Consider the following 26,278-nt stretch of genomic DNA (forward strand, 5'->3'; position numbering starts at 1 on the left):
TGTTAATCTTAGGTTAGCAAGGAAATTTATGACTAGAATGCTTCTTAGCTGTTATACATACTCTTTGGTAATTATGAGTTATTTGCTCTATTACCTTTTTCCTCAGTGGTCAGAATGCTTCTTGTTCTTAACCTTTGCTCTTTTTCCTATGAAATAGATTGGAGAAGATGTATCTTACAAATGAGGATATTATGGGAGAGGGATGTTATTCTAAGTCTTTACAACTAGTCTAGATTAGAACTAATTTTTAAGATTAGAATTCAATACTCTAGCCATTAATTTATTCAACCAAAAAGATTGTTGTGAGGGTTTTCTTTATAGTTTGTTAACGTCTACTGTGATAGACTGTGATGTAGGTACAATACCAGAATTTGATCTTAATACCACAAATTATAATTTTCTTAATGACATCATTGGTGTGGATTTGATATTTGACTATTTCATAATATACAAATTATTTTGCTATATTAAATACTATTTGAAACCTTTTCCTGCCTCTTTCTGTAGGGTTTCATATGTCCCCAGTGTATGAAATCCCTTGGATCTGCTGATGAACTTTTCAAACACTATGAAGCAGTTCATGATGCTGGTAATGACTCGAGTCATGGAGGAGAGACTAATCTTGCTCTGAAGCGGTACAGTATAACAGTTTTGAAGTATATTCTGTTATGAATATATGTGGTGCCATTATTTAATCATGAATAACTTGTGAAATCCGTAGTGTTTTTAAATCTGTCCCCACTTATTATGGTCTTCCTCCTTTATTTTTATATCCTATTCTGCCCTTGACCAGCAACTATCTCTGTCTGCAGAGGTTGTCTTTAATGAAAACTGTGAGTTACCAAAACAACGTTAAATTATGCTCAGCATATATTCTGTTTAATAAAGAAATCTTGTGCTTTGTTTAGAAGATTTTATAATAAGTTGTTAAAACAATGTATTTAACTAGGTATTAAAAATCAATCTTTTACAATTACCAACATAACTATTAGCACATATACATATTCTACTTCTTGGCAGTCTTACCTGACTGTTGAGAATTAAAGAAAATAAAATGTAATTACATGATTTTTTCCAGCTATTGGTGAGGACTCTTGTCTTATATTCCCAATGGGAAAGAAAACTTGAATTCATTATGCTTTTTTTTTCTTAAAAAAAAAAAAAGTTTCTCACTTAATATGCTGTAACACAAAAAATAGCACGTAACAGAAAAATATTATGACCATATAGCTTTGTGATTTATAGATAATATAGAACTATAAAACATGGTTGTTTTAATTTGTTTAAAATATGTGAGAATATCCAATGCTTTAGGAAAGTATGACTCTTCCCTTAAGCATGACTATTAATGCTCTTCAGTATTTCATGTGTTAGTAATATTGGATATTAATCTTTTGTCATCTTTAGGAAATAGATACTTGTTAAGTCACATTTTAAATGTTTTTATATTAATATCAACTTAGCAGAGTTGCTTTTCCAGCTGTGTATTAGACAATGCTCAATATATGAGCTTTCAACCTAAAAACATCCACAGCCTACCCTTGCTGTTGCTTTCTAACTTTCCATTCCAATTTTAGCTCACTGAAGCCTGGTTTCTGCCCTAACATTCTCCTAAAACTGCTCCTTCAAAGGCCACAAACCTGGATTATTTTCAGTTCTTATCTTATTTGACTTTGGTTTTGGCAATCTATTACCTTGTAACAATACACTTAAATTTAGTGGTTTAAATTGATAAGTTTATTACATCTCATGATTCTTTGGGTTGATTGGATGGTTCTTCTGTTTTAACTGTTGTAGACTGACATGATGGGAAGGCCAGAAGGTCCAATAAAGCCTCACATTCATGATTGGAGCTGGTGTTGGGTGCTGACTAGGAGCTCAGCTGGGGTTATATGCCAGGACCCTCTGTTCTCCTTCATTTGAGCTTCTTCTCCATGTGGCTGCTTGGACTTATTCACAGACCAGCAATTGGGTTCTAAGAAAGAGCATTCCAAGAAGAAAGAAGCATACACTACCAATCTTCTTAAGTCCTGGATTTAAGAGTGTCAGAGTGTCATTTCTATCACATTATATTGGTCACAGTAACCACAGGGCTACTCAGGAGTCTGAGGGCCAGCTCAGAGTCAAGAGGCCAAGAAATAAACTCTCAATGGAGGAATAGCTTTTGCATTTGGAAGGGAAGAATTTGAGTATCAACCATCTCTATAGACTGCCATAATCTCTACAAATTTGGTGCTACCAAATTTTTCTCTTTTTCTTTTAAACTTTTTTTGAGACATCATACCATTATGATCATTTTTTTTTAAATTTGTTTGCTTCTCCTCCGTGTATTCTACCTGAGAAGTATCCACATACATGACTTGCTCCTAAACTACATCTCCAACCTAGAATTATCTCCCAAGTTACCTACTAGATATCTTGACTTAGATGTTCCAGAGGACATTTTGAAAACAGGGTTCATTGTATTTCCTTTCTACTATTATTTGGTGAAAGGTAGCATTATCTTTTCATCCATTTACTAAAGCCAGATAATGATGTGCTCGTTTTATTTTATACAGGTTGTTTTGTATGTTATACATATTAAAAGATTTTTATAGGCAAATTATTTTGATAAATTTGTTGAAATAGCACTTTTTATTTTTTATATTTCTCTACTTTATCTGTTATGTTGTCTTTTTCTTTTTTTTAATCTTTTTTACTTTATTTTCAGACAGTACTTTTTTTCTTACATTATTGTTGGTTTTTAGACAGTATTTGATTTCTCCCCTCAGGTGTAGTCCTCATAGTTCTCCCACCACCATAGCTCCTGTGATCTAGCACCACAGTCCCTTGTGCTCTTTCTGCCTCCATTTTGATCCCTTCCCCTCCTCTCCTGGATACCTTACATCTATGGTCAGCTTACAAGTTTTGTCTTTTTCCTGACCATTTGTTTGCTTTCTCTGTATTCCACATATAAGTGAAACCATGTGATACTTATCTTTTTCCTTCTGAACATATTTCATTTAGCATAATCCCTTCTAGCTCTATCCATTTTGCTGCAAATGACATGAATTTATCTTTTTTGATCACTGGTTAGTATTCCATTGTGTGTATATATATATACATATATCACATCTTCTTCATCCATTTATCTGTTTGGGGCCATTTAGGTTGTTTCCATATCTTGGCTAGTGTAACTAAAGCTGCAATAAATTTGGGAGTATAGATTTCCTTTTGAATTGGTGTTTTTGTGTCCTTTGGGTAGATTATGCGAAGTAAAATAGCTGGGTCATGTGGTAGATCCATTTTTAGTATTTTGAGGAAACGCCACACAGCTTTCCATAGTGACTAGATACCAGTTTATATTCCTACCAGCAGTGTAAGAGGGTTTCCTTTTCACTGTATCACTTTAAAAAGATTAATTGGAGCAGTTGAACTTACCCAATTCGAGATTGAATTGAAATTATTTCCTTTTATCTTCCGTGGAATTTCATTTAACTTAACATGAACCATTCAGTTATAATGTTGGAAGATTAATAAAAAGTTGGGATAACTTAAAACATACCCACAATTTTTCATACATACACATGTAGAGATTAAGTATACTACAGTTGGCATTTGGTTTCCACAGATCGCATTAGTTCATAAGACCACATATACACACAGAACAGAGAAATAAAAACTATTGAAAATGTCACAAAAAGAAAAGGCAAATTTTAAGAATCAGCAACAGTAATAGGTATCTATTATCTAATTTTCTTTAGTATTCAGAGATTAAAGACTTCATGTCAACATTTATCTCATCATGATGTCCTCTTCTATATAGCAGTGTCTCTGTTTTAATTTTTTCCCCAGTTTTTTTGAGAAATAATTGACATAGATCACTGTATCATTTTAAGGTGTACAACATGATTTACTTGTATATGAGGTGATTACCACAATAGAACCATCATCTCATATAGATACAATAAAAAGAAAATTTTTTCCTTTTGCTAACAAATCTTTGGATTTATTTACTCAATTTGTTTTTATTTCTATCATAGAACTGATAATAGCTTATTGCTCTTGTTTACATTATTTACTTCCCTCATTAGACTAAACAACTTAAGAGTGTGGTGTAGATAACAACTGTGGTGTAGATAACAACTGTCTTTTGAATAGGAAAGAATTCTTTGCATATGAATGGCTATAGAAGGTAGAGGACTCCTTTCTCCATCATTTACATTTCTCTTTGCTGGCAATTTCCTTTTCTCCTATTAACTATATTTCACAGATGGAAGATGACGATCTGTTTATTCTCGATTCCTGCTCCCATTCTAGAAAACAGTTCTCCCATCAATATGTCCCATTATCTTTTACCCTTGCGCTGGTCTCTTCTAGGTCTTCCCTGTTATTAGAACTAATCCTCTTCTGTTCTTTTTTTTTTTTTAATATGAAGATTTATTTATTTATGCTTATAAGAACTGAGGTGTAGGCCAGAGGTATGGGAGTGATGGTGAGAGGATTCACCAGAGACAGAGTGGGGAGAACAGGCACATGTACTGAAGTACACTGCTGAGGGGAGCCTAAGGTGAGACAGGAGAGGTCTGTTGCGCCATGTGGGTCAGCTCCCTGGCTGGCCTCCAGGGATCGAACTCATGTTGCAGTGGCTGGTGAAAGCTTGATAGCGCTGTGTTTTTAACCCCTCACCACCAGAGAGGCCCCACTTCTATTCTTCACATCCTGAATTCATTTGAGTATTCATAATCCCCTCATTTCAGTTCTGTATCTTCTACCATGGCAGCTATTGGTGGTCACATGGAGCAAGGAGATTCTTTTTCTGCTCTTCATGGTCCAACAGGGGAAGATGTTCCTGATTTTTAGAATTGTTTCAAATGAATTTTCTCATGGGATCTCTCACCTGCATTAGGGGGCTTAGAATGGTTTCAGCTCATCATTCTTTGACATGACTGGCTCTTTGTTGAGGAGAACAGAATTTGAGAGGTTTCTGGCAGGAAAAAGCATGTCACACTCACGGAACAGAAAGTAGCCAATGTCACTAGAGCTGAGTAAATGAAGTTGGGAGTCGGGGAGGAGAGTGACTAGGCAGCGTTAGATTGTGAGTTTTTTTGTTAATGAGTTCAGATTTTATGTATCTGCAATAGGAGGTCATTGATGCATCTTTTTGCTTAGGCACTTGCTTCTAGTGCAGGCATTTGACAAGTTTTATCATTTTTATGATAAGGTGTTTTTCCAATTATAAACAGTGAGCTCTAGGATTTAAATTATTTTCTAAGGATTATATATATGTCACTATATATATACACAATTTAGAGCAGTTTTTTAAGAATTGAGGAAAAATAAAGTATTAATACATAGTCACGAGCAATGATTTGTTATAACTGGATTATTAAGTAAAGAAAATTATTAATTCCCTTTTCTCACATATATGTTTAGAGATGATATAACACTACTTAGACAAGAGGTTCAAGACCTACAGGCTTCTCTAAAGGTAATATTATAAATGATTATACTTGTTTATTTTCAGTGTTTTTGATAGTAAATCTTTTAAAATTTACTAACTAAAGTTTTTCCCTTAGGAAGAAAAATGGTACTCAGAAGAATTAAAGAAAGAATTAGAAAAATTTCAAGGGCTGCAACAGCAAGTAATTACTTTTAAATACTTGACATGTGTTTGTTAATAGTTTGTTTTATTGTTGGGAGTTAAACTTAATACTTTTATAAATAATTTGTTTTTCTGTACTTAGTAGCCTACATTGTATATCCTTTGTAATTCAAATAAACACAAACAAATGTATGGAAAACTCAGATGTAACTTTTTTTTCCCTTGGTAGAAAAACTGGGGTGTAGGCCAGAGCTGTGGGGGGTGAGCAGGAGCAGAACAGGCAGATCTACTAAAATACACTACTAAGAGAAGCTGCGGGTGAGACAGGAGTGGTCTGCTGTGCCATATGTGGGTTAGCTCCCTGGTCGGGGATGGAATTCAGTGCATAGCAGTGATAGCACTGAGACTTACACCCTAGGCCACCAGGGAGGCCCCAGTGTAACCCCTTAAATATGCTACATTAAGAATTAGGCTGGAATATAGGGGAACCAAATAAGACATCAATGTAAAAAAATAACAACAGTACAAAACACAACAAAGCAAAAACAGACAATTATAAACCAGAGACATCCTGCAGGGGAGGAGGAGAGAGGGATCAGAGAGAGGTAGGGAGGAGCACAGGAGACTGAGGTGATGGTGCACTGGTGTTTTGGTGGGAGAAACTCTATGGGGACTACACCTAATGGGGTGGAGGGAAGCAAATATTGTTTAAAAATGAACAATGATGAAAATTAATATAAAAAAAAGAATTAGGGGGATACCCACATGGTGCAGCAGAACTCTCCTGTCTCACCCACTGCTTCCCTCAACAGTGTATTTCAGTCAGTCTGCCTGTTCTGTTCCCCACTCTGTCTCTGGTGAATCCTCTCACCCCCCGCATGTCTGACCTGTACTCCAGCTCTTGTATGCATGAATAAGTAAATCTTAAAAAAAAAAAAAAGAATTAGTTACCTGGGAGTTAGTTATTTTTTTTAGACCAGTTTACATTATTCTGACTATATGCCTAACTAGTTAAAAAATACAGTTTCAAACAGTGGTGAAACTCTTCAAAGCATTTGTGTTTGTGACAACTGGAGATCACTAAGTTGCCTTTCAGTAGGGGAAAAGCTATAATCAATATTTGTAGTTTATACTAGCGAAGGTAATGAACATGGAGAATTGTTGTAGTAGAAAACTATTTTAGTTTAATATCTAACAGTGTTAGACTTTAAAAAACAATAGAAATACTTACATGGTACATGCCACCAGACACATATAATTCTGTTACTGTACATAAGAATAATAAATAGAAAAAAATAGGAAAAATCTTAGTGGTGTCAAAATTGCTATCACTGAGTGAGATTCACTTGCTATCTTAGAGTCTATAGTTTAATGTATTTGTTGAATAAATGTGACCAGTTATGCATTTTGTACAAAGTTACATTGACTTTAATACTCAAATTGCACAAAGATTCATAGAATAATCAATTTCACCAAATCCATATACAGTTTTCACTTGTAAGAGGAAAATGGATGCCCTTCAATAATCATTCTGATGTTTTTACAAGTAATTAATGATTTCTTAGTACATTGGAACTCTTTTGCTCTTTCATCAATATTGTCCTTTAGAGTAGGAAAGAAAAGCCAATGAATGGGCAAGTTATTACTACTCTGTTTTTATAAGTGAGGATGCATTAAAGGTGTTTTTATTAGTTTAAAAATATTTATAGTTCATTTACTCTTGTTTTACATAAATGCCATTGGCAATAAATCAAACATGGGCTGTATTATTTTCTGTACTTGAAAAGAGAGAGGAAATTGTTTATTTGAGATGATTATATCACATTTTACAAATCAAATTCTTCACAGTACAAGGTATAAATTACTTTTGTAGGAAATTTACCTTTGGGGAAAATGTATTTTAAATATTGATGATTTTTAGTAATTAGAAAAATTTATTTTTTTAAAAGATTTATTTATTTATGCATACAAGAGCTGGGGTACAGTTCAGAGATGTGGGGGGTGAGAGGATTCACCAGAGATAGAGTGGGAAACAGAACAGGCAGACTGACTGAAATACACTGCTGAGGGGAGCAGCGGGCAAGACAGGAGAGGTCTGCTTTGCCATGAGGGTTTCTCTCTGGCGGGCCAGGGATTGAACATGTGCTGCAGAGGCTGCGTTTTTGCTTCATAGTGTGGTGCTTAACCTCTTGCGCCACCAGGGAGGCCCTGATTTTTAGTAATTAGTATGTATAAATACAGCGTATAAGAAGACAAAATGTCAGATATACTATGAGATGCCTTGGCAAATCTTTCCAGATATTTGTATTTGTTTAGAATCTAGAACTGATGAGTAGGCATTATCTTATATTGTTCCTAACACATGCAATAAATTACATTTTAGAATATTTTCTTTATTTCTTCTTTCAAAGATTATGATCTGGAATTAAAAATGTGTGCTTTAAAAAGCAGATTTTTAATAGTGATAATTTTGTGGCATGTTTTAGCTTCTGCAAAATTTCAAAAGTCATAATATTGAATCATGCCTGCTGACTTGCCTTAGAATCTCTATTTAATATCATTGTGATAGCTTATATAATTTATTTGTTGATTATTGAATTTACAGAATTTAAAGTGCTGTCTGTTATAGACCTGTAGTAATTTCATATGTGTTAACATAAAAAAAAAAAAAATCTTAGGCCCACTGAGCTGAAATTAGCTCTTTAGGGCTAGTCTGCTCAGTGGTTCTTTAAAGTCCTGGAAGTATGTGATCAGGCCAAAATTTAACTTTCATCAATTCTTGACATTTACCCCACAAATTGTGGCTTTTAGAGATTGAGAAATGGTATTGTCTTTTCCTTTTAATGTATTTGTTTATGTCTTTTATGTCTTTGAGGATTCTAAACCTGATGGATTGGTGGCTGATTCATCAGCAGGTAACTTTAGTTAAAGCAGTTATTTTTTCATTTTCCATATCCTTTTTTCCTTTTTCTCTGCTGACTGTTAGTGAATTTTGTTTTATAGTTATAATTTATGTCTCTAAAATAGTGAAGACAATAGTCTTATTCTAAGTTTACTAAGTGCTTATTGCCCACACACTTCATAAATTAATTAAAATCTTAGTGTTTTCTTAATTCATTATATTCTAAAGTTGTTTAAAATAAACTTACAGAATATTACAGTAACATGGTTGCTTAAAAGGAAGTTAAATCTGTATTAAAGAATGATATACTATTTTTGCCTTTAATATAAAATCATGAAACCTATTACCTTTATAACTGTCTTTAATTGGAGCAATGCTCAATAAATAACCAAAATTATATTTTGAGGTGAACTGTTACTTTTCATCTAAGCCTCCTTTGTGTGATATAATAGGAGTTGATTGTAATTAATTGCTTATTTTATCTAAGACTTTGATCTTAAACTATTTCTAATTTCATTTTGCGTTACAAAATTTTATCAGAGTAGCAGAATATATTCCTTTTTGATCAGATGGATATAGGAAAATAACTGAAATGTGAAATCAGAGTAGTCTTTGTGCACATATTTGGGTGTGATGCTAAATTTTCTTTTCATTTGTTTTATATACTTATAAATTATGACTAGTATGATTAATTTTTGAAATGTGAGAATACTCCACTTGTACTTGGATTACACTCATGTTGATAGTCTTTACTGCAGTGATTATCAATAATAATTTAGCAAGTGTAATTAACATTGTATTTGAATAATTATGACTTTTTTTTGTAGAACTACAATCTTTGGAACAACAATTAGAAGAAGCACAAACAGAAAATTTTAATATTAAGCAAATGAAAGACTTATTTGAACAGAAGGCGGCCCAGCTTGCCACTGAAATTGCAGGTTTGTTGAATTAGAATTTTTTAGTCAAAAATAAGTCAGTCTCATTACTTTTTGCCCTGTGATATTTTATTTTATTTTTTATTTATTTTTTTAAAGATTTATTTATACATACACGAACTGGGGTACAAGCCAGAGGTGTGGGGGGGTGAGAGGATTCATCAGAGACAGAGTGGGAACAGAACAAGCAGATAGACTGAAATACACTGCTGAGGGGAGCGACAGGCAAGTCAGGAGAGGTCTGCAGTGCCATGTGGGTAGCCCACTGGCCGGGGAGCGAACTCATGCTGCAGTGGCTGCGGACAGCTTCATAGGTTGCGTCTTAACCCCTTGCACCACCAAGGAGGTCCTGCCTTATCATATTTTAGAGGTAAACTTTGTATTTTGGTGTAATAAAACATTTTATGATGGTGATTAGTGGAATTTAGTGATGACAAAATTTTTATGTATAATTTTTTGTATACATTTTTATATAAATTGAATTAGAATGATATACAGGGATGTATAAAACTGTCCTCCACAAGAGTTAACTAATATTTATGTAACTATCTTAAATTAGATGTAAAGTCAAAATATGATGAAGAGAAGAGTCTCCGGGAAGCTGCTGAACAAAAAGTGACACATTTGATGGAAGAATTAAACAAAGAGGCAACTGTTATTCAAGATCTAAAGACTGAACTGGTAATTTGAAAACGATTTAATATTAGAATGTACCTTTATGATTTTCTAAATAGAAAATGAAACACATACTTTGATGAAAGAAAATTAAATATAGCTTGAGTAAAATGGAGGAAATAATAATCCCAGTATTTCTACCACCTACATATATGCTATCTATTTATCTATCATTTTAAAATAAAAATAGAATTCTATGATACATAATTGATTACCTTTTTTTCTTGCTTTTATCTAAATATCATCTGTCGTTTTGGTAGTTTCTGTATCTGTGTCTCTGATCTGACCTTCCCTTATAGAACTGTTAACTTTTAGGGTACTTCTGATTGCAAGTCTAGCTTTTATTTCAAATTCAACAGGTATAAGGGCAAGTCATTTATTTCCTCTATAACTGTACTACTGTCATTGGTACCAAATATTTTCAATACGCTCCCTAGACTTAATAACCTTGGATCTCTCCTGGTGTTCCTCCTGTTCTTTATTTAGCATTCAATAAATAGGTGGATAAAGGAATCAGTGAACTACATTCAACTTACAGCAAACCTTAATTATACTGATACTTCATTTTTATCGTCAGTTCCTAGGATAGATATAGAAATGCAGCATTTATCAAGTATTTATGACCAATGGGTATAATTTGTGAAGGAAAGGAAAGCAGATAAAGCTCTAAGAATAATTGAGAATTTGTTATTTTGCACCTTAGTGGTGTAATACTATTAAATATCAGAAAGTGGGAAGAGGAGAGGCTTGTTACAGGTGGGGGTGGAGTAGGGGCTGTATGTCAGTGTCCCGTGTTGGGAGTTCAATAATTTACTGAAATTGTTTTCATTTTGATTTCTTTGTAGAGAAACCTTTTAAAATATGTGTATTATATTAGTTTTTTCACTATAATTTTTAATTAAAATGTTCATAGCTTCAGAGACCTGGTATAGAAGATGTTGCTGTGCTGAAGAAAGAACTTGTCCAAGTTCAAACACTAATGGATAACATGACCTTGGAACGTGAGAGAGAGTCTGAAAAACTCAAGGATGAGTGTAAAAAGTTACAAGCAAACTATGCTAACTCAGAGGTAATCAGGTTCAGTGTACTTAAATGTGATCTTAACTTATTTATTGTGTACTTTTGAGTGAAGTCAGGATTTGAGATTGTTTTGAGTGACCTATCAAATAGGTATCTGTCACTCTTTAATTTGCTCTACATAATATTTTTATATAGTCAATTTGTAGTCATTGATATTTAATTTTTTTATTTTTTGTTTTATGTAGCTAAGCACTTAAAGAAGAATTTTTCACAAAAGTGTTATTCTACTTAGTAAATGATGTTTATGAAGAGTTATGTAAATTGTATTTACTTTGGACTAGTCTGTAAGTGGTAATTTAACTCAATCTGGAAGAGGTACAGAAAGTATAACTTCATTTTCTACTTGTACATTGCCAATTTTGTTCAGAAAAAAAATATTTAGCTAAGTCTGATTTGCTAGTAGGCTTCATTTTAATTTATTGGATTATGTTGTTGAAAGAAGTCTTAAAAATAATCTAATCTAACACTAGATAGTGCATCTTCTTTTTTAGAGTTTTTAGGTGACCCAAAAGTCACTATTATTCATATTTAGTAGCATATTGATTAGATATGGTGTGAAAATATTATAGATGATGCATGCTATCCTTTGTTTTACTATTTCTTAACAATAGTGAAAGTTAAAGAGTGTAACACACATAGGCAGGTGAGACTTTATGATACCATTCCAGACTTTCAAGTTCATGAAAATGAGGTGACTCTCCCAAGTGAGCTTCATAGCTCAGTAACACATAATCTTGCACTTTTTCACACAATTTCAGTGGGTTCATGAGCTTTTCCAAGCCAATTTAAAATACCTAATGTTTAGTCAAAGAGAGACTGAATAAAAGAAGTGAGGGGGAGGAGGGAAACTTTCCCTTTACTCCTTTGGGTATTTCTTGTGAGGTCAAATAATCAAATTAACATCAGACAGAGTAATAGGAGAAAAACGTGAATCTAATTTTTTATGAATGGGGAGCCCACACAATCATGACGGGTCCAATGAAGGAAAGGTAAGAGGGTATTTATGCTGAGCTAAGGAATGGGATAGGAACCTGGGATTTTAAGGAGAGAGGAGATGAACTCACATGATGAAGAGTGGGCAATTCACATGTCAAGAGCAATTAGATGTTTGCCCTGCTGGGTTTTAAGATAGAAAGGCTATTTCTGGTAATAATCGTAATTCTGGGTAAGACACCCAACAGACATTTTTCTGGGCAGTTAAGAGGCAAGTATAAGTTTCTTATGAGTCTGCATGGCCGCAATTGATTGTAGCTCAAAATAATCTGCCTGCTAAAGTGTAACATCCTAGGGACGCCTATCTTTCAGAAATCTCATGAGGAAAAATCCTATTCAGATAGTGCTCATGTAGGAATATTTGAACCTAGCCGAATCCAGTCACTGATTTCTCTGCTTCAATGAGTATTACTTTTGATAAAATCTGGCTGCATATCAGTTTTTCTCAAATTAAAAATATTTACACTCTTTTGGTTAAAACATTATTGTTATTTGAAATTTCAAAAACATAGGCAATGGAATGACTAAAATCACAATAATGACAGTTTTAGAATATATCTATTTTGAAGGGTAACCCTCTGACTTTTCCTATCTGAGAATTATGGACATATACATATAAATACTAGTTGTTAGAATTTGAACAAGGAACAAAATTGTGTACATTTACATGCAAATTGGAAAATATTTGTGAGTAATATTTAAGAACAACTCTGTTTAAAGGATTTTTGTAAATTTTTATTTTTACTCATAAATGAGAAGATGTTATTTAAGATGAAAACATTATGCCTAGAATTTCAAAAGAGTTGGTGAGAAAGAATTTAGTGTCTTTCTACGGTCTTCCTGTCAGCAGGGCTGATTGTAGGAAACAGTGATTTCTTGTCTAGAGATGTTCAGGGCAAGAAGAAATCCATTCTTCCCCTCATCTATTAAGTTTTCATAACTATCTTTTCAAATATTTTAAAATTAACTTAAAAATAAAGGGATTTATCCTTGCTGAGTAGTTGGTGATTTAATATTTCACTATGTCTTCAGTAAAACAAAGATTATATTTGCTGTCTACTTAATTAATACATATGTAGTGATTAGGATCTCAGATTAGTGTTAAAAAGACTTGAATCAATTTTAGGAAATGATAGCCTAACAGTCAGTATTATCCAATATTATATCAGAAGCAAACTTCCTTTTTATAAGTCCACCTGGTTTTGGATGCTATGCTAATAAGCACTTTAAATATGTGGTCTTATTAGTTTCTTTTAACTCTGTTTAAAGTATTATGTTTGTTTTATATGTAAGAAGTGTGAAACTCAATGAGGTTAAATAACTCATTGAAGTTCATGTACCTAATGTTGGAAAAACTACGATTTGAATTCAGGTCTTATCTAAAACCTGTGTATTTTTTTCTTCTGTATCATATTATCTTCCATTTTAGGTGCTCTGATGATTGCCTTATAAGTAAATTTGTGCTATTAATCTTGACCCTAATACTTACTGGAATTATTTTTTATATTTTTTAATGTTGTATGTTGTAATATTTATATTTATTATAGTATAAAATACTTTTGAGTTGTGTTTCATTCCATGTTCATATGAAAAAAATTACTTTTTAACAGTTCCATCTCATTTGTTTATATTTGTCTTTATATTTGTCCATTTTCACTGACTCCTTAAATACATGGCATGTATTTTTAATTTATAAAAATTCAATTACATTTGTTAGTTAAGTATGATGGTGAATTATAGCACTTTAAGAACTTGATAGAAGACAAGTATATATGCTACTTCTTTATTGAACTTAAATATTGGCATCAGAAAAAAATAAGGAATTAAAAAAAGCTAAAAAGTCTATGGTTTATTTGGCTGATATTTCTACTTGGGGCTAAAGATATAGAATCTGGTGTACATTGTAAAAGATGACTTTATGTCAATTACTTTCATTGAATATATACCTTATGAATTCATTGATAGTTTTTGTGTATAGGTATTGTAGTGAAATATACATAGAAATGTAGAGAAATAACACATTCTAAAGTATTTGAAAGTAATTTATAAATAATTATCTATTTTATGGATCAGAAACTGAAGCTTTGAAGGTTAAAAGTATTATTTCTAAAAATCTACATTATTGAAAATATCAGTATCAAAGCCATAATTAACTTATATTTGGTGTCATCTTAATGGAAGTGATTTTTAAAGAATTTTATTTGTATTTGAAATAAACTCATTTGAATTCTAGTTTAAAAAACTAAAATGTTTTTAAAGATACAGACTAAGTATTATACTAATGCATAATGATTAAGGAGTATTTAAAGATCCTTTAAATGCATGTTGATATAAGAGATCAAACTTAGCAGTATGTTTGGGCATTTTTATTGTATGTTCAGTGTGTACTTTTGTCAGCTTGTCTTCCACCTTTCATCCATCATTTTATTATTTTTTTCTGCTTTCTTATGGAGATGCTTAAACTTGAGGTAATGTGTTTTAGAAAGCTTTTCATATTAGTAATGCTTTTAATATAGTACCTTCTGTTTTCCTATGGCATTTTTGTACTTTAAGGCAATCTCAGCACTTCAAAGATAGGCACATTTTTAATAAAAATTCAATGCTGAATTTAGTAACATGACTTTAAGGAAATGCAAACTATTTTATAGGGTTTGATATATGTTTCCAGGGGAACAAATATCTGTCAACAACTTTGAGATTCTTTAGTGGGTATTTTAGGTATGGGGAATATAACAGTGAATGAAGGGTGTCTACTTTCATAAAGCTCATATTCCTTTGTGGAAGCCAAATAATATGTGAGTAAACCAAATCATTATAGAAAGCCAGTTAATAGTAAGCACTATAGAGAAAAATAAAGCAGGGCATGGAAGGTAGCAGACCTCATGAGGGACAATTTTAGATAGAATGATTAAGGGAAGTCTTCTCAAGTAGAATATGTGTGAGAAGAATAAGTAAGTAAGACTCAGAGAATTGGGCACAAACACTCCTAGACAAGAGGGACTGCTAACATTAAAGTCTGCAAGGCACCAAGAGCTTGACCTGTGATGAAAGTCACGGTGGCTAGAGTGGAGAGCCTGCATTGACTTTCACATACACTGATATCTGAACAGTGAACCTATTTATTTCCTTTAAAATTTTATCTTTCCTTAATCTTTTTCCTCCAAATATAAGTGTAATGCATTAAATGATTGAAATATAATGCATGTAATGATTAAAATGATTCATAGTGTGCAATCCAGGAAAAGAAAGTCTCCTGTAATTCATTCCCCTCTTACCTTTCCCTATAGTGTTGTGTACCTTTTGGTGTACAGTCTTTCCACATCTTTTCTATATAGCACGCAGCGGCATTATCTATAGTCATCATGCTGAGCATATATTTTTCTTATAACTGAAAGTTTGTACCACCTTCCTCCAATTCCTGTCCCCTACATCCTTTGCCTCCAATAATCTGTTCTCTTTTTCTATGAGATATTTGCTTTTATCTTTTTAAAAAGTCTAGTTTTGAAATATATTCATATGTTTGATATACATAACATTATAAAACCAATTATAAGAACATAACCTAAAAGTATACATTAAAACAATATATTTTTAGATTTATTTGCATTATATTTTCCTTGTTTCATTTCTTTATATTAAAATTATTAATAAGATAGACACTAGACAGATGTAACATTTGACTTTCTATGTTTTACAATGATAATGTGCAATCATGATATTTTAATGATATATGCTCATAATATTTATTTTAATTAACTGATTATTTTCTTTTGTGATAAGTTAACATTTGTTGATTAAAGTATGGTCAAGTTAAAATAATCAAATTGTTCTTAGTGCTTCTATTAACATTCACAGTGTTACTGACAGAAAATTATTCTGAAATTTGAAGTTGTCAAAAATAGTAATTTGAAATAAACTTCCAGTACCTGTATCCATGTCAGTGTTACATGATCTGTTTTAAGGTTACGACTTTAATTTGAACTCAGTTAAAAATACATAAATATATAAACATTTCTTCTCTGAAGTATATGTAATGTATCTTATTAAAGCAACCTGTATAAGGTATAACTATAAAGTAATGTGACAGATTAACTTTTAGCATATCAAAATTGATATCTTTAAATGAATGTTTTCTTTAAAAGGTCAGGCTATGAACATATCTTAGACATACTTCCATTCCTAAAGATACTTTTGAGACTTTTTAAAATTAACTTTAAACTAGTTTGAAAAACACTAAAAAATAGTCTTAATAACTATGGTTATTAAGATAAAAAAAAGCCAAGCAGTTGTTTGATCATTTAGTTGCTTACATGGTTTACTAGGTGTTTTCCAAATCTTAAAACCAAAACCACTGTGAATGGATGTGAGGATATCTCACCATTGAGAATCTTTAAGAAAAAAATCTCATATTCTGGAAGGGCTTCTGAAAGAGAAATAGTGAAGATCTCTTGGCACTACTGTCACAGGAAATAGTAGCCTTCTAAGGTTTCTATTTTGAAGATGAATGTACTCATTTGTAATATGATATAGGTAACTGTTACTGTTTATTAAGAAATGTTTTAAAAATTTCTCTATAAAGTTTATTTACTATTAAAGAGCATATACAAAGAAAATAACTTAGGAATATAAAAAATTAAACCAATTAGCTAAATATTAGAAATTCAGAGTTCTTTTATTAGTGCTCTTGTAGGAAACTATACCTAAAAACAGTACTTTGTCTCTCTGTGATGGTTGAAGTTTTCATGTATAGGAAGTTTATATTTCCAATGTCTTTCTTACCTTTCTAGTTTTATTTTTTAAATGATCAACTATTGTTTTAATAATAGATGTTAACGTTAATTTAAAAAAATGTTAAAATTCTTTAAGGCAAATTCATGTTTAGCTATATGCCTGATCATAGAATGATTCAGATTAATGAAACTATCTTTTGTTTGGTAACTTCTTTGGACAAATATGTTCCATTAAAAGGTGATTCACAAAGGTAAAAGCCTGTGTTCTATGTTTGCATTTAAATGTTTTTAAAATAAAAAGAATATGTTGTAGAAATTGGGAGAAAATGAAGGTATAACTTGCATTTCCTCTTTAAATTCTGGAGGATTAAAGTGCAGAGTTTCAAAGTCTTAAGTAAGTTCAAGTTTGCAGGTGTGGTTTTTGATTTTATATAGATCTGATTTATTTTTCCTCAGATTTTATGATGTACTAATCATTTACATAGCTACATAATTTTGGAAATACAACTTATATGCACGTTTCACTCATGCACCACCTAAGTTTCAAACTTGGAGTTTGATGCTTACTTCAGACACATAAAGTTGTCAACTCTTCACTTTTTGTATTATTAAATAAATGAAATGCATTTTTGAAAAATTTAAAAAGCTAGTTTTTAGCCAAAAATGACATACGTGGTAATAGCATGGCAGGATAAAGAACAAAGTTGAAACTAAGCTTATTTCAGTTTAACAATAGAAATGACAAAAATCTGTATAGTCTTAAAACCATTGGATATTTCCTTATTCACTTTAGTTTGCTCTAATTTTTTTTAGGCCACAATAAACCAGTTAAGGAGTGAACTGGCCAAAGGTCCTCAGGAAGTTGCTGTGTATGTGCAGGAACTACAAAAACTTAAAAGTTCAATTAATGAATTAACACAGAAAAATCAGGTGAGAGTTTTAAAGCTATATCTAGTGGTGAATTGATTTTATATAGCTTAAACTTTTATAGGTGTTATTTATATATTGGCATAGTACTGTGTGACTTACTATGATTTTTTAAGTGTTAAGCACATTAACAGTTATATAACCAATCTCTAGAACTCTTTCATCTTGCAAAACTAACCTATATACACATGAAATGACAACTTCTCATTCACTCTCTGTCCCTCCCCCAACCCATTCCACTTTTTAATTTACTATTCTAGGTAACTGCTATAAGTGGAATCACAGTATTTATCTTTTTGTCACTGCTTTATTTCACATAGGGTAATGTCCTCAAGACTCATACATGCTGTGGTAGATATCACTCTTTCCTTCCTTTCTGTGGTTGAATAACGTTCCATTTTTTGTATATGTCATATCCATTCATCTGTTTATGAATACTTGGGTAGCTTCTATCTTTGGGCTGCTGTGAATAGTGCTGCTCTATCTACATGGGTATACAAATACTTCTTTGAGGCCCTGTTTTTACTTTGGGGATAACCCAGAAATGAAATTGCTGAATTATGTGGTAATTCTCTTTTCAATATTTTGACAAAATTGCCATAATGTTTTACCTAGTGACTGCATCCTTTTTGTATTTCCAACAACAAACGCATAATAGTTCACAATTTCTCCACATACTCACTAACACTTGTTATTTCTTTCCTTCCTTCTTTCCTTCCTTGCCTAGCCTTTCCTTTCCTTTCCTGCCCTGCCCTGCCCTCCTATTGGGTGTAAGGTGGCATTCTATCATGGTTGATTTGCATTTCCCTAATGAATCAGAATCATAGACATCTTTTCATATGCTTTATTAGTTATGTAATCTAATCAGGTAGTTTACTTTTTTTGTTGTTGAGTTGTTGTTCTTTATAGATTTTTGGATATTACCCTTTACCAAATACATGATTTGCAAATTTTTTTCATTCATTAGGGTTGCTTTTTCACTATTGATTGTGTCTTGTTATAAAGGACACAACATTCCTGTGTCTCTTCTCCGCTCAGTACTCCCAACATTATTTTACTTCTGATACTAGATGAGTGTTCCACACATCAAACAGTTTTGTAACAGGGCTTGGTGTCCTACAATTTAACCCTCATCCCACTACCACTTAAGAAAACAATTGAAATTGTTGTTTGTGTCGGAGGTCCCAACTCCTTCCTCAGGATTGATTAATTTGCTAGAGTGGTACAAAGAACTCAGAAAAACATTCTACTTACCAGATTACTGGTTTATTATAAAATAGTGTATTTCTGCAGCAGCCAGATGGAAATTTTCCCTAACACTGTGCCTAGCAGATCAGGGAGGCCATCTTTGGAAGACAACTTTTCAGTTAAGTGTTTGCCAAGGAGCATTTTACAAGGCAGAGGATTAAGGGCATTTCATTTTGAGTGCTAAATCTATAAAAGGCTTGGGAACATGTGAGAGAACAGAATAATACTTTGATGTGTTGGAAAGCTGCAGGTAGTTTACTTTGTTCTTCCTCACCTAGCTGTTTTGATGAACAATTGAGATGAGGTCCCTGAAACTGCTTAGTAAGCTATTAGCCATTTAAGAACAACATTATTTAGGCATTTGTTCTCAATACCTGAGCAAGTGAATAATGGCTGCTAAAACAGAGAAATTGTCTCTGTAAGAAAATATTTTGAGAGAGTAATTGAGGAGAAAATCAAAGGAACTCTGGATATTTGGGAGTGAAGAATTTTTGTTGGCTTAAATGATAATTATATTAAGAGATAGGCATAAGATTCATTTCCTAATTTAAACTCTAATAAGTTGTATTTTGAGGAGCATAAATTGACTCACGGAGTGTCTAAATTGCATTGTGAAAAGTTTTTTGGAGTTAGAATTATAATACGTGACTACCACTTGGTGAAGTCATACTAGATTCTTTCAGCTTTAGCTTCTTCCTTATCCATAGAATATTGTCTATTTAATATTTTGTCATAAGGATTAATATAGAAATGAAGGTGCAGTTATTTCATGGACTTCACTGTAGTTATAATATCTATCTTCAAAAACCATATTTAGCTATACTATTTTGCTCCAGACTCCATATAATATTGCATATAATATAGTTTGTATAGTTTGTATGTATAGTTTGTAACACTCAACATTACAGCTAGCCTTTTGCATGTAAAAATTGTATAGTGTGAGTGGATTAGATTCTTTGAAAACTATTTTAAAAACTACTAAACTATCGAATCTGTGCAATACACTAGATAGATTTGGGTTAATTTTTAGGACTAGTGATTTATAAACAGCCAATGGTTGTTATATATTGTCACTTTTTTTTTAAAGATTTATTTATTTATACAAGAACTGGGGTACAGGCCAGAGATGCGGGAGGGTGGGAGAATTCACCAGAGACAGAGAGGGGAGCAGAACAGGTGGACTGAGGAATACACTGCTGAGGGGAGCCGCGGGTGAGACAGGAGAGGTCTGCCTTGCCATGTGAGTTTCTCCCTGGCAGACCAGAATAGAACTGGCACTGCTGAGGCTGCTGATAGCTTCACAGTGCTGCGCTCAACCACTGCGCCACCGGGCGGCCCTATTGTCACTTCTCAAAGAAGCATAACTGAGGGGGTCATTTATAGAACTGATGGGGTTATGTGGTGACTTTATAAGTAACTTATAAGTAAGTCTGAGGAAAAAGACTTACTAACTCATTTAGTGTGTTTTTAAATTATATCTTGACCAAAACTCAGTATTCGTAAGTGTGGTTACGTTCATGAAATTGAATAACTTAGATTTTTTTTTTCTAGAAGGATGCAACACATTTATAAATTAATGAATAGTCTTAATTTGGCTTACAAATTCTAAAATAAATGTTATTTTCCTAAAAGAAAAAAACTGTAAAATTATGTGAAGAAAGATTTGGAGTTAATAGTAACACAAAGAAATGCTCATAAAAAAATAATTTTCCTCACAGATAGTTTGACTCAAAAGTGTTACATTTTTCCCCTAGTCTAGGCTCAACTCTTGTCTATGGTTCTGTTGCTTGGTCAAGGCACACATCTCTTAGCTCATTTGCTGCACACTTCTGATTGCTTCTCTAAGTTTGTCTCCCATCCTATCGCTTGCAAATACTTCTATTATCTTTCTGGATACTGCCTTTTCTACAGTGTATTTCTTTTGGTGATTTATATTAACTCACTTTGTCTCACTTTCAGTATTTGAAACTTTAATGCTGACTTTCCCACTTTTACCACCTTTATACCGCTTTTCCCATTATTACCCTTATGGAAATAGTTCACTGTTCCCCTATATGAAATTTTTTTTTAAAATTTTTATTCAGTATTTTTTTTTTAGATAATAAATTTTATTGTTATATTCCCCATACAATTGCAGCCCCTCCCCCATTCTGACCCCAATCCCTCCCCTCCCGCCCCCGCCCCCCTAAAAGTGTCTCTGGTTCATAGTTTTTTGTTGATTTTGATTTTCGCTTTCTTAATTTCCCCCTCGTGTCTTTTTGTATAGAGCAGTTGACATAAATCATACAAATACCTATGCTTTACTTCCTCTTCATCACTTCTAAAACCAAGCTCAAATTTCATTAATTTTCAGGTGATTATATCTTAATAGTTAGCCCCATCTGACTCTGCTCATGTAAATTTTTAAAAATTGTGCACTTAAGAAATTTGACACAGTATTTGCATTAATCCAGTCTTGTTTGTGCGTTGCTTTACTTTGGAAAAGCTTCTTTTCATATGTTTCATTTATTTAATATTTAATAGTCTGTTTAAAGGGCAAAAACCATGATTGTTTTCTATTTCTATTTTATCTCCTAGTACACTGAGTATGTTTACTAATTGACTCATCAGGTGCTTATAGTGGCTTCTTATCCTGGCTATTTTGTTTATAGAATTGAGTCGATATTCTGATCCATATCTTATGTGTAAAGATGTAGGGTTAAAATGTTTAATATTAATTGTAATAATTTTGCTGAAATCAGTCTTTGACATTTGATTAGGCTAGTTGATCCAGATCTCTTTATGTGTGTGTGTGTGTGTGTATTTTATTTGATAGTATTGAATAAAATAATAGAATATAAGGCAAATGATATTTTTAGGTTACTATTTCTATATACCTAGAAACAAATTTGAATTAGTATTTAACTTGTGACTCTTAAAATGGTTTTTAATGTAATAGCAAAAATAAGGAGTTAGTAGACTTAGGTACACTAGGTCAATGAATGGTATTATTATGCCAAAGTGCTTACCAATATGTATTTGCAAAGCCCCAAATCAGAATCGCAATAGTGTATTATTCAAATAATTTCTGTTTATAGAAAGGAGACTAGAAATATGTAACATACCCTGAAGAAATTAGTATTTTCATTTTATGTCAAAATTTTGTTAGTCATTCTTTTTCTTAAACTCTACATTTAAGATATTTTTTCCCCACCACCCTATCTACTTGTTCCTCTGTCTCTCCTTCTTCTTTACCTCAGAGACCTCAGAATCTTTGATGTCCACTGTTTTTTTAAAGTGTTATATATATTATCACCTTGTTAGGTACGTAAATGTCCATTATGTTTTTATCATTCTTACTTTGCTGCAAATAATTTTACCAAATTCCCTCCATTTTTGTTGAAAATGGCTGCATTTCTTCTTTCCTAATGGTTATATAATACGCTATGGTATTATACTCCAGGATATACCACTTCTTCTTGATCCAGTTGTCCCTTCAGGGCCATTGACTGTTTCCATGTCCTAGCTATTGTAAATCATACTGCTGTGAACATTGTGGACTACATGGATTTTTTTGTTGATGATTTCACATTATGTGTATATATGCCAGAGAGTGGGATTGCTGGGTCATAATGGTATTTCCATTTTTAGTTTTTAAAGGTGAATTCAGATTTTTTCCTATAATAATTGTGCCAGTTTACATTCCTGCCAATCGTGTAATTGGGTTCCTTTTTCTCTGCATCATCTCCAACACTCGTTGTTGGGAGCCTTTTTTATTATTCCATTCTCATGAGTGTGAGGTGGTAGCTCATTGTAGTTTCAATATGCATCTTTCTTGTTAGAAGTGACAAACACTTTTTCATGTATCTTTTGGCCTTCTGAATATTTTCTTTGGTGAAGCGTCTGTTCATATTTGCTGCCCATCTTTATTTGAGTTTTTTTGTTGTTGTTGAATTGTATGAAGTTCTACAATATATATTATCTGTTATATATTGTTTATTTTCTCCCATTCAATAGGGTCTCTATTTAATTGTCCTGTATTTTCTTTTGCTGTGTAGAAGCTTTTTAACTTGAGGTAATCTCAATTGTTTACTTTCGTTTTTAATTCCCTTGCCATAGGGGTCAAGTCAGCAAAAATATCTTTATTATTGATATCATAGAACATATCACCGATATCTTCTCTATGTATTTTGTTGTTGCAGGTCTTATATCTAAATCTTTAATCTATTTGGAATTTTATTTTTGTGTATCATGTTAGTGAGTAATCCAGCTTCTCTCTTTCATGTGTGACTTCCCAAATTTCCCAGCACTATTTATGAAAGAGACTATCTTTCCCCCATTTTATGGTGATAGCTTTGATAGCTTCTTTATCATAGATAGGTGTTGTAATGTATATGTTTTTATTTTTGGATTATTAATTCTGCTCCACTCATCCTTGTATCTATTTTTGTGCCAATACAATACATTTTTTAAATACTGTTGCTTAGTGAAGTTTTAAGTCAGGTAACATGACCACTGTATTTCTTTCCATTTTTCTTAGGGTTGTTTTTGTATCTTGAGGCCTTTTGTGATTCCATATAAATTTCACTATTTTTTTTTGAAAATTATTGCTGGGGTTTTGATGAGGATCATATGTCATTTTAGGCTGGGTAGTAATTTTGATTATATTGCTCTCCCCAGCCATGAGGATGGGGTATTATTCCATCTCCTTATATCACTATTTAAGTCCTTTAGTAACATCTTGTCATCTTGTGGTTCTCATTGTAAAGGTCTTTTACTTAGTTAGATTGCTTCTGAGATATTTAATTCTTTTTGAAGCAATTATAAATGGAGTTATTTTCTTAATTTCTTTTGCTTCTTGTTCATTGTACATAAACAGGCTATGAATTTTTGTATGCTGATTTTATAAACTTGCTTTGCTATATTCATTTATTGTTCCTAATAACTTTTTGATGTAGTCTTTAGGTTTTCTATATGTAATATCGTATTGTCTGCAAATAGTGATAGTTTCACTTCTTTCTTTCTGATTGAATTCCCTTTATTTCCTGTGTTTGTCTGATAGCTCTGGCCAAAACCTCTACTACTAAGTTAAACAGAACTGGTGACAGTGTGCATCCTTGTTTTGTTCCTGATCTTAAGGGGAAAGTTTTCAGTTTTTCACCATTATTATTTTGGCCGTTGGCTTGTGATATGAGGCCTTTATTATATTGAGGTAGGTTCCTTCTTTTCCCATCTTGTTTAGAGTTTTTATCAAAATGGATGCTGAATCTTATCAAATGCTTTCTCTTTATACATTGAGATTATGGTATGGTTTTTTTTTTCCCTTTATTTTTGTTGATATGATGTATTGCATTGATTTATTTACATATGTTAAACCAATCTTGCATCCCTGGAATAAATCCTACTTGATCATAGTGTGTAATACTTGTGGTATACTATTTAATTCAGTTTGCTAGTATTTTGCTGAAATTTTTGCATCAATGTTTATCAGGAATATTTGTCTATAATTTTCTTTTCTTGTGCCATCTTTAGTTTTGATCATAAGGTAGTGTTGCCACTATAAAATGTACTGTGGAACATTCCTTCTTGTATTTTTGAAAAGCAATTTGTTTCAAGGTATGGGCATTAGTTCTTCTTTAGAAGTTTGATAGGATTCCTTTGTAATGCCATCTGGTCTGGGCTTTTGTTTTTCAGAAGATTTTTTTATTACTGTTTCAAGTTCCATGCTTATGATTTGTTTGTTCCTGGTTAGTCTTAGTAGACTGTATTAATCTAGAAATTTATCTATTTCTCCAAAGTTATCAAATTTATTGCAAATAGCGGTTCATAGTAGTCTCATGATTTTGTATTTCTGTGCTATCATTAGTGAGCCCTTTTTTTAATTTGTGATTTTGTCTATTAATTTCTTCTCCTAGTTTTGATTAGGCTAGCTAGAGCTTTATCTATCTTTGTTTATCTTCTTGAAGAACCAGCTCTTCATTTCACTGATTTTTTTTTTTTTTTGGTATGATCTTTTTGACCTATTTCATTTTTTTTACTCATCTTTTTACTATTTTCTTCCTTCTACTAAGTTTGGGTCTTATATGTTCCTCTTCTTCAAATTGCTTTAGCTGTGATATTAGATTATTTTATTTGGGAATTTTTTTCTTAATGTGGGTCTGTATCACAATCTCCCTTAACACCACTTTGCTATTTTCCATAGATTCTAGTAGCTTGTATCATCATTTTTGTTGTCTTAAGGTATTTTTAAATTTTTGCTGTAATTTTCTCTTTTTCCAGTTTATTATGCAGCTTGTTGTGTAGTCTCCATGTATTCATAGTTTTTTTTCCCCTTATATTTGATTCCTAATTTTATGTAAGAGGAAGTACTAGGTATAATTTGATATTTGTAATTTAACATTGACTTGTGTACCAAGATCGGGTCTGTACTTGAAAAGTGTTCCATATGCACTTAAAAAAAGTGTATGTTTTGGATGGAGTGTTTTGTAGATGTCTATTAGAGCTATTTGGTTCAGCTCTAAAGTTATTATTTAAAGTTATTGTTGCCTTATTTATGCTTTGTCTTTTGATCCATGCATTGTTGTAAGTTGGGGTATTAAACTCCAGTAGTAGTATTGTGTTGTTACCAATCTCTCTCTTAATTTCTGTTAATATCTTCTATATCTTCGTACTCCGTCATTTGGTACAACATATATATGAATATTAGTCCTTCTTGTTGTATTAGACCCTTAATCATAATACTATGTTCTTCTTTATCTCTGTTAGCTTTCTTACTGGGAAGTCTATTTCATCAGATATAAGAAGAGCTGTTCCTGTTTTTTATTGTTGTTGTAATTTGCATATATAACTCACTTCCAGCCTTTAACTCTTAAGTCTGTACCTGTTTTTGTTGGTTTGGTGAGTTTCTTGTAAACAGAAGATTAGACTTTGTTTTGAAACATTCAGCCAGTATACATCTTTTGACTGGTGAATTCAGGGCATTTCTGTTTCAGGTGATTATTGAGATATAAATGCTCATTGCCATTTTGTTTTTTGTTTTAATTTGTCTTTTCTTTTTAAAAATTTTTGAGGGCTATTTGTTTCATTTTCATTATCTTACATGTTACTTTCATTATTTTTGGTTTGAAGGTTCTACTGAAGTTAGTATGTAATCGGCTATTTGTGTGACCCATTGTATGGTCTAGTTGCTGACTGATTCTGATGGGCCACATTGTTCCATTCC

At 32.3% G+C, this 26,278-nt stretch overlaps 1 protein-coding gene across 1 annotated transcript in view; it reads left to right on the forward strand.

Annotated features, from left to right (window-relative positions):
- Positions 1 to 26,278, forward strand: part of EEA1 (early endosome antigen 1) — a gene marked incomplete at both ends in the record, with an annotated part of 228,466 nt that overhangs the window by 167,030 nt on the left and 35,158 nt on the right. The window contains 8 exons of the mRNA XM_084255965.1: positions 508 to 635; positions 5,416 to 5,470; positions 5,559 to 5,624; positions 8,460 to 8,499; positions 9,314 to 9,427; positions 9,984 to 10,105; positions 11,013 to 11,168; positions 17,716 to 17,832. Of these exons, the coding sequence (XP_084112091.1) occupies positions 508 to 635; positions 5,416 to 5,470; positions 5,559 to 5,624; positions 8,460 to 8,499; positions 9,314 to 9,427; positions 9,984 to 10,105; positions 11,013 to 11,168; positions 17,716 to 17,832 (798 nt within the window). The remainder of the gene's footprint in view (positions 1 to 507; positions 636 to 5,415; positions 5,471 to 5,558; positions 5,625 to 8,459; positions 8,500 to 9,313; positions 9,428 to 9,983; positions 10,106 to 11,012; positions 11,169 to 17,715; positions 17,833 to 26,278) is intronic.

Source organism: Talpa europaea, assembly GCF_964194135.1.
Source record: "Talpa europaea genome assembly, chromosome: 15".
NCBI classification, from domain to species: Eukaryota; Metazoa; Chordata; class Mammalia; order Eulipotyphla; family Talpidae; genus Talpa; species Talpa europaea.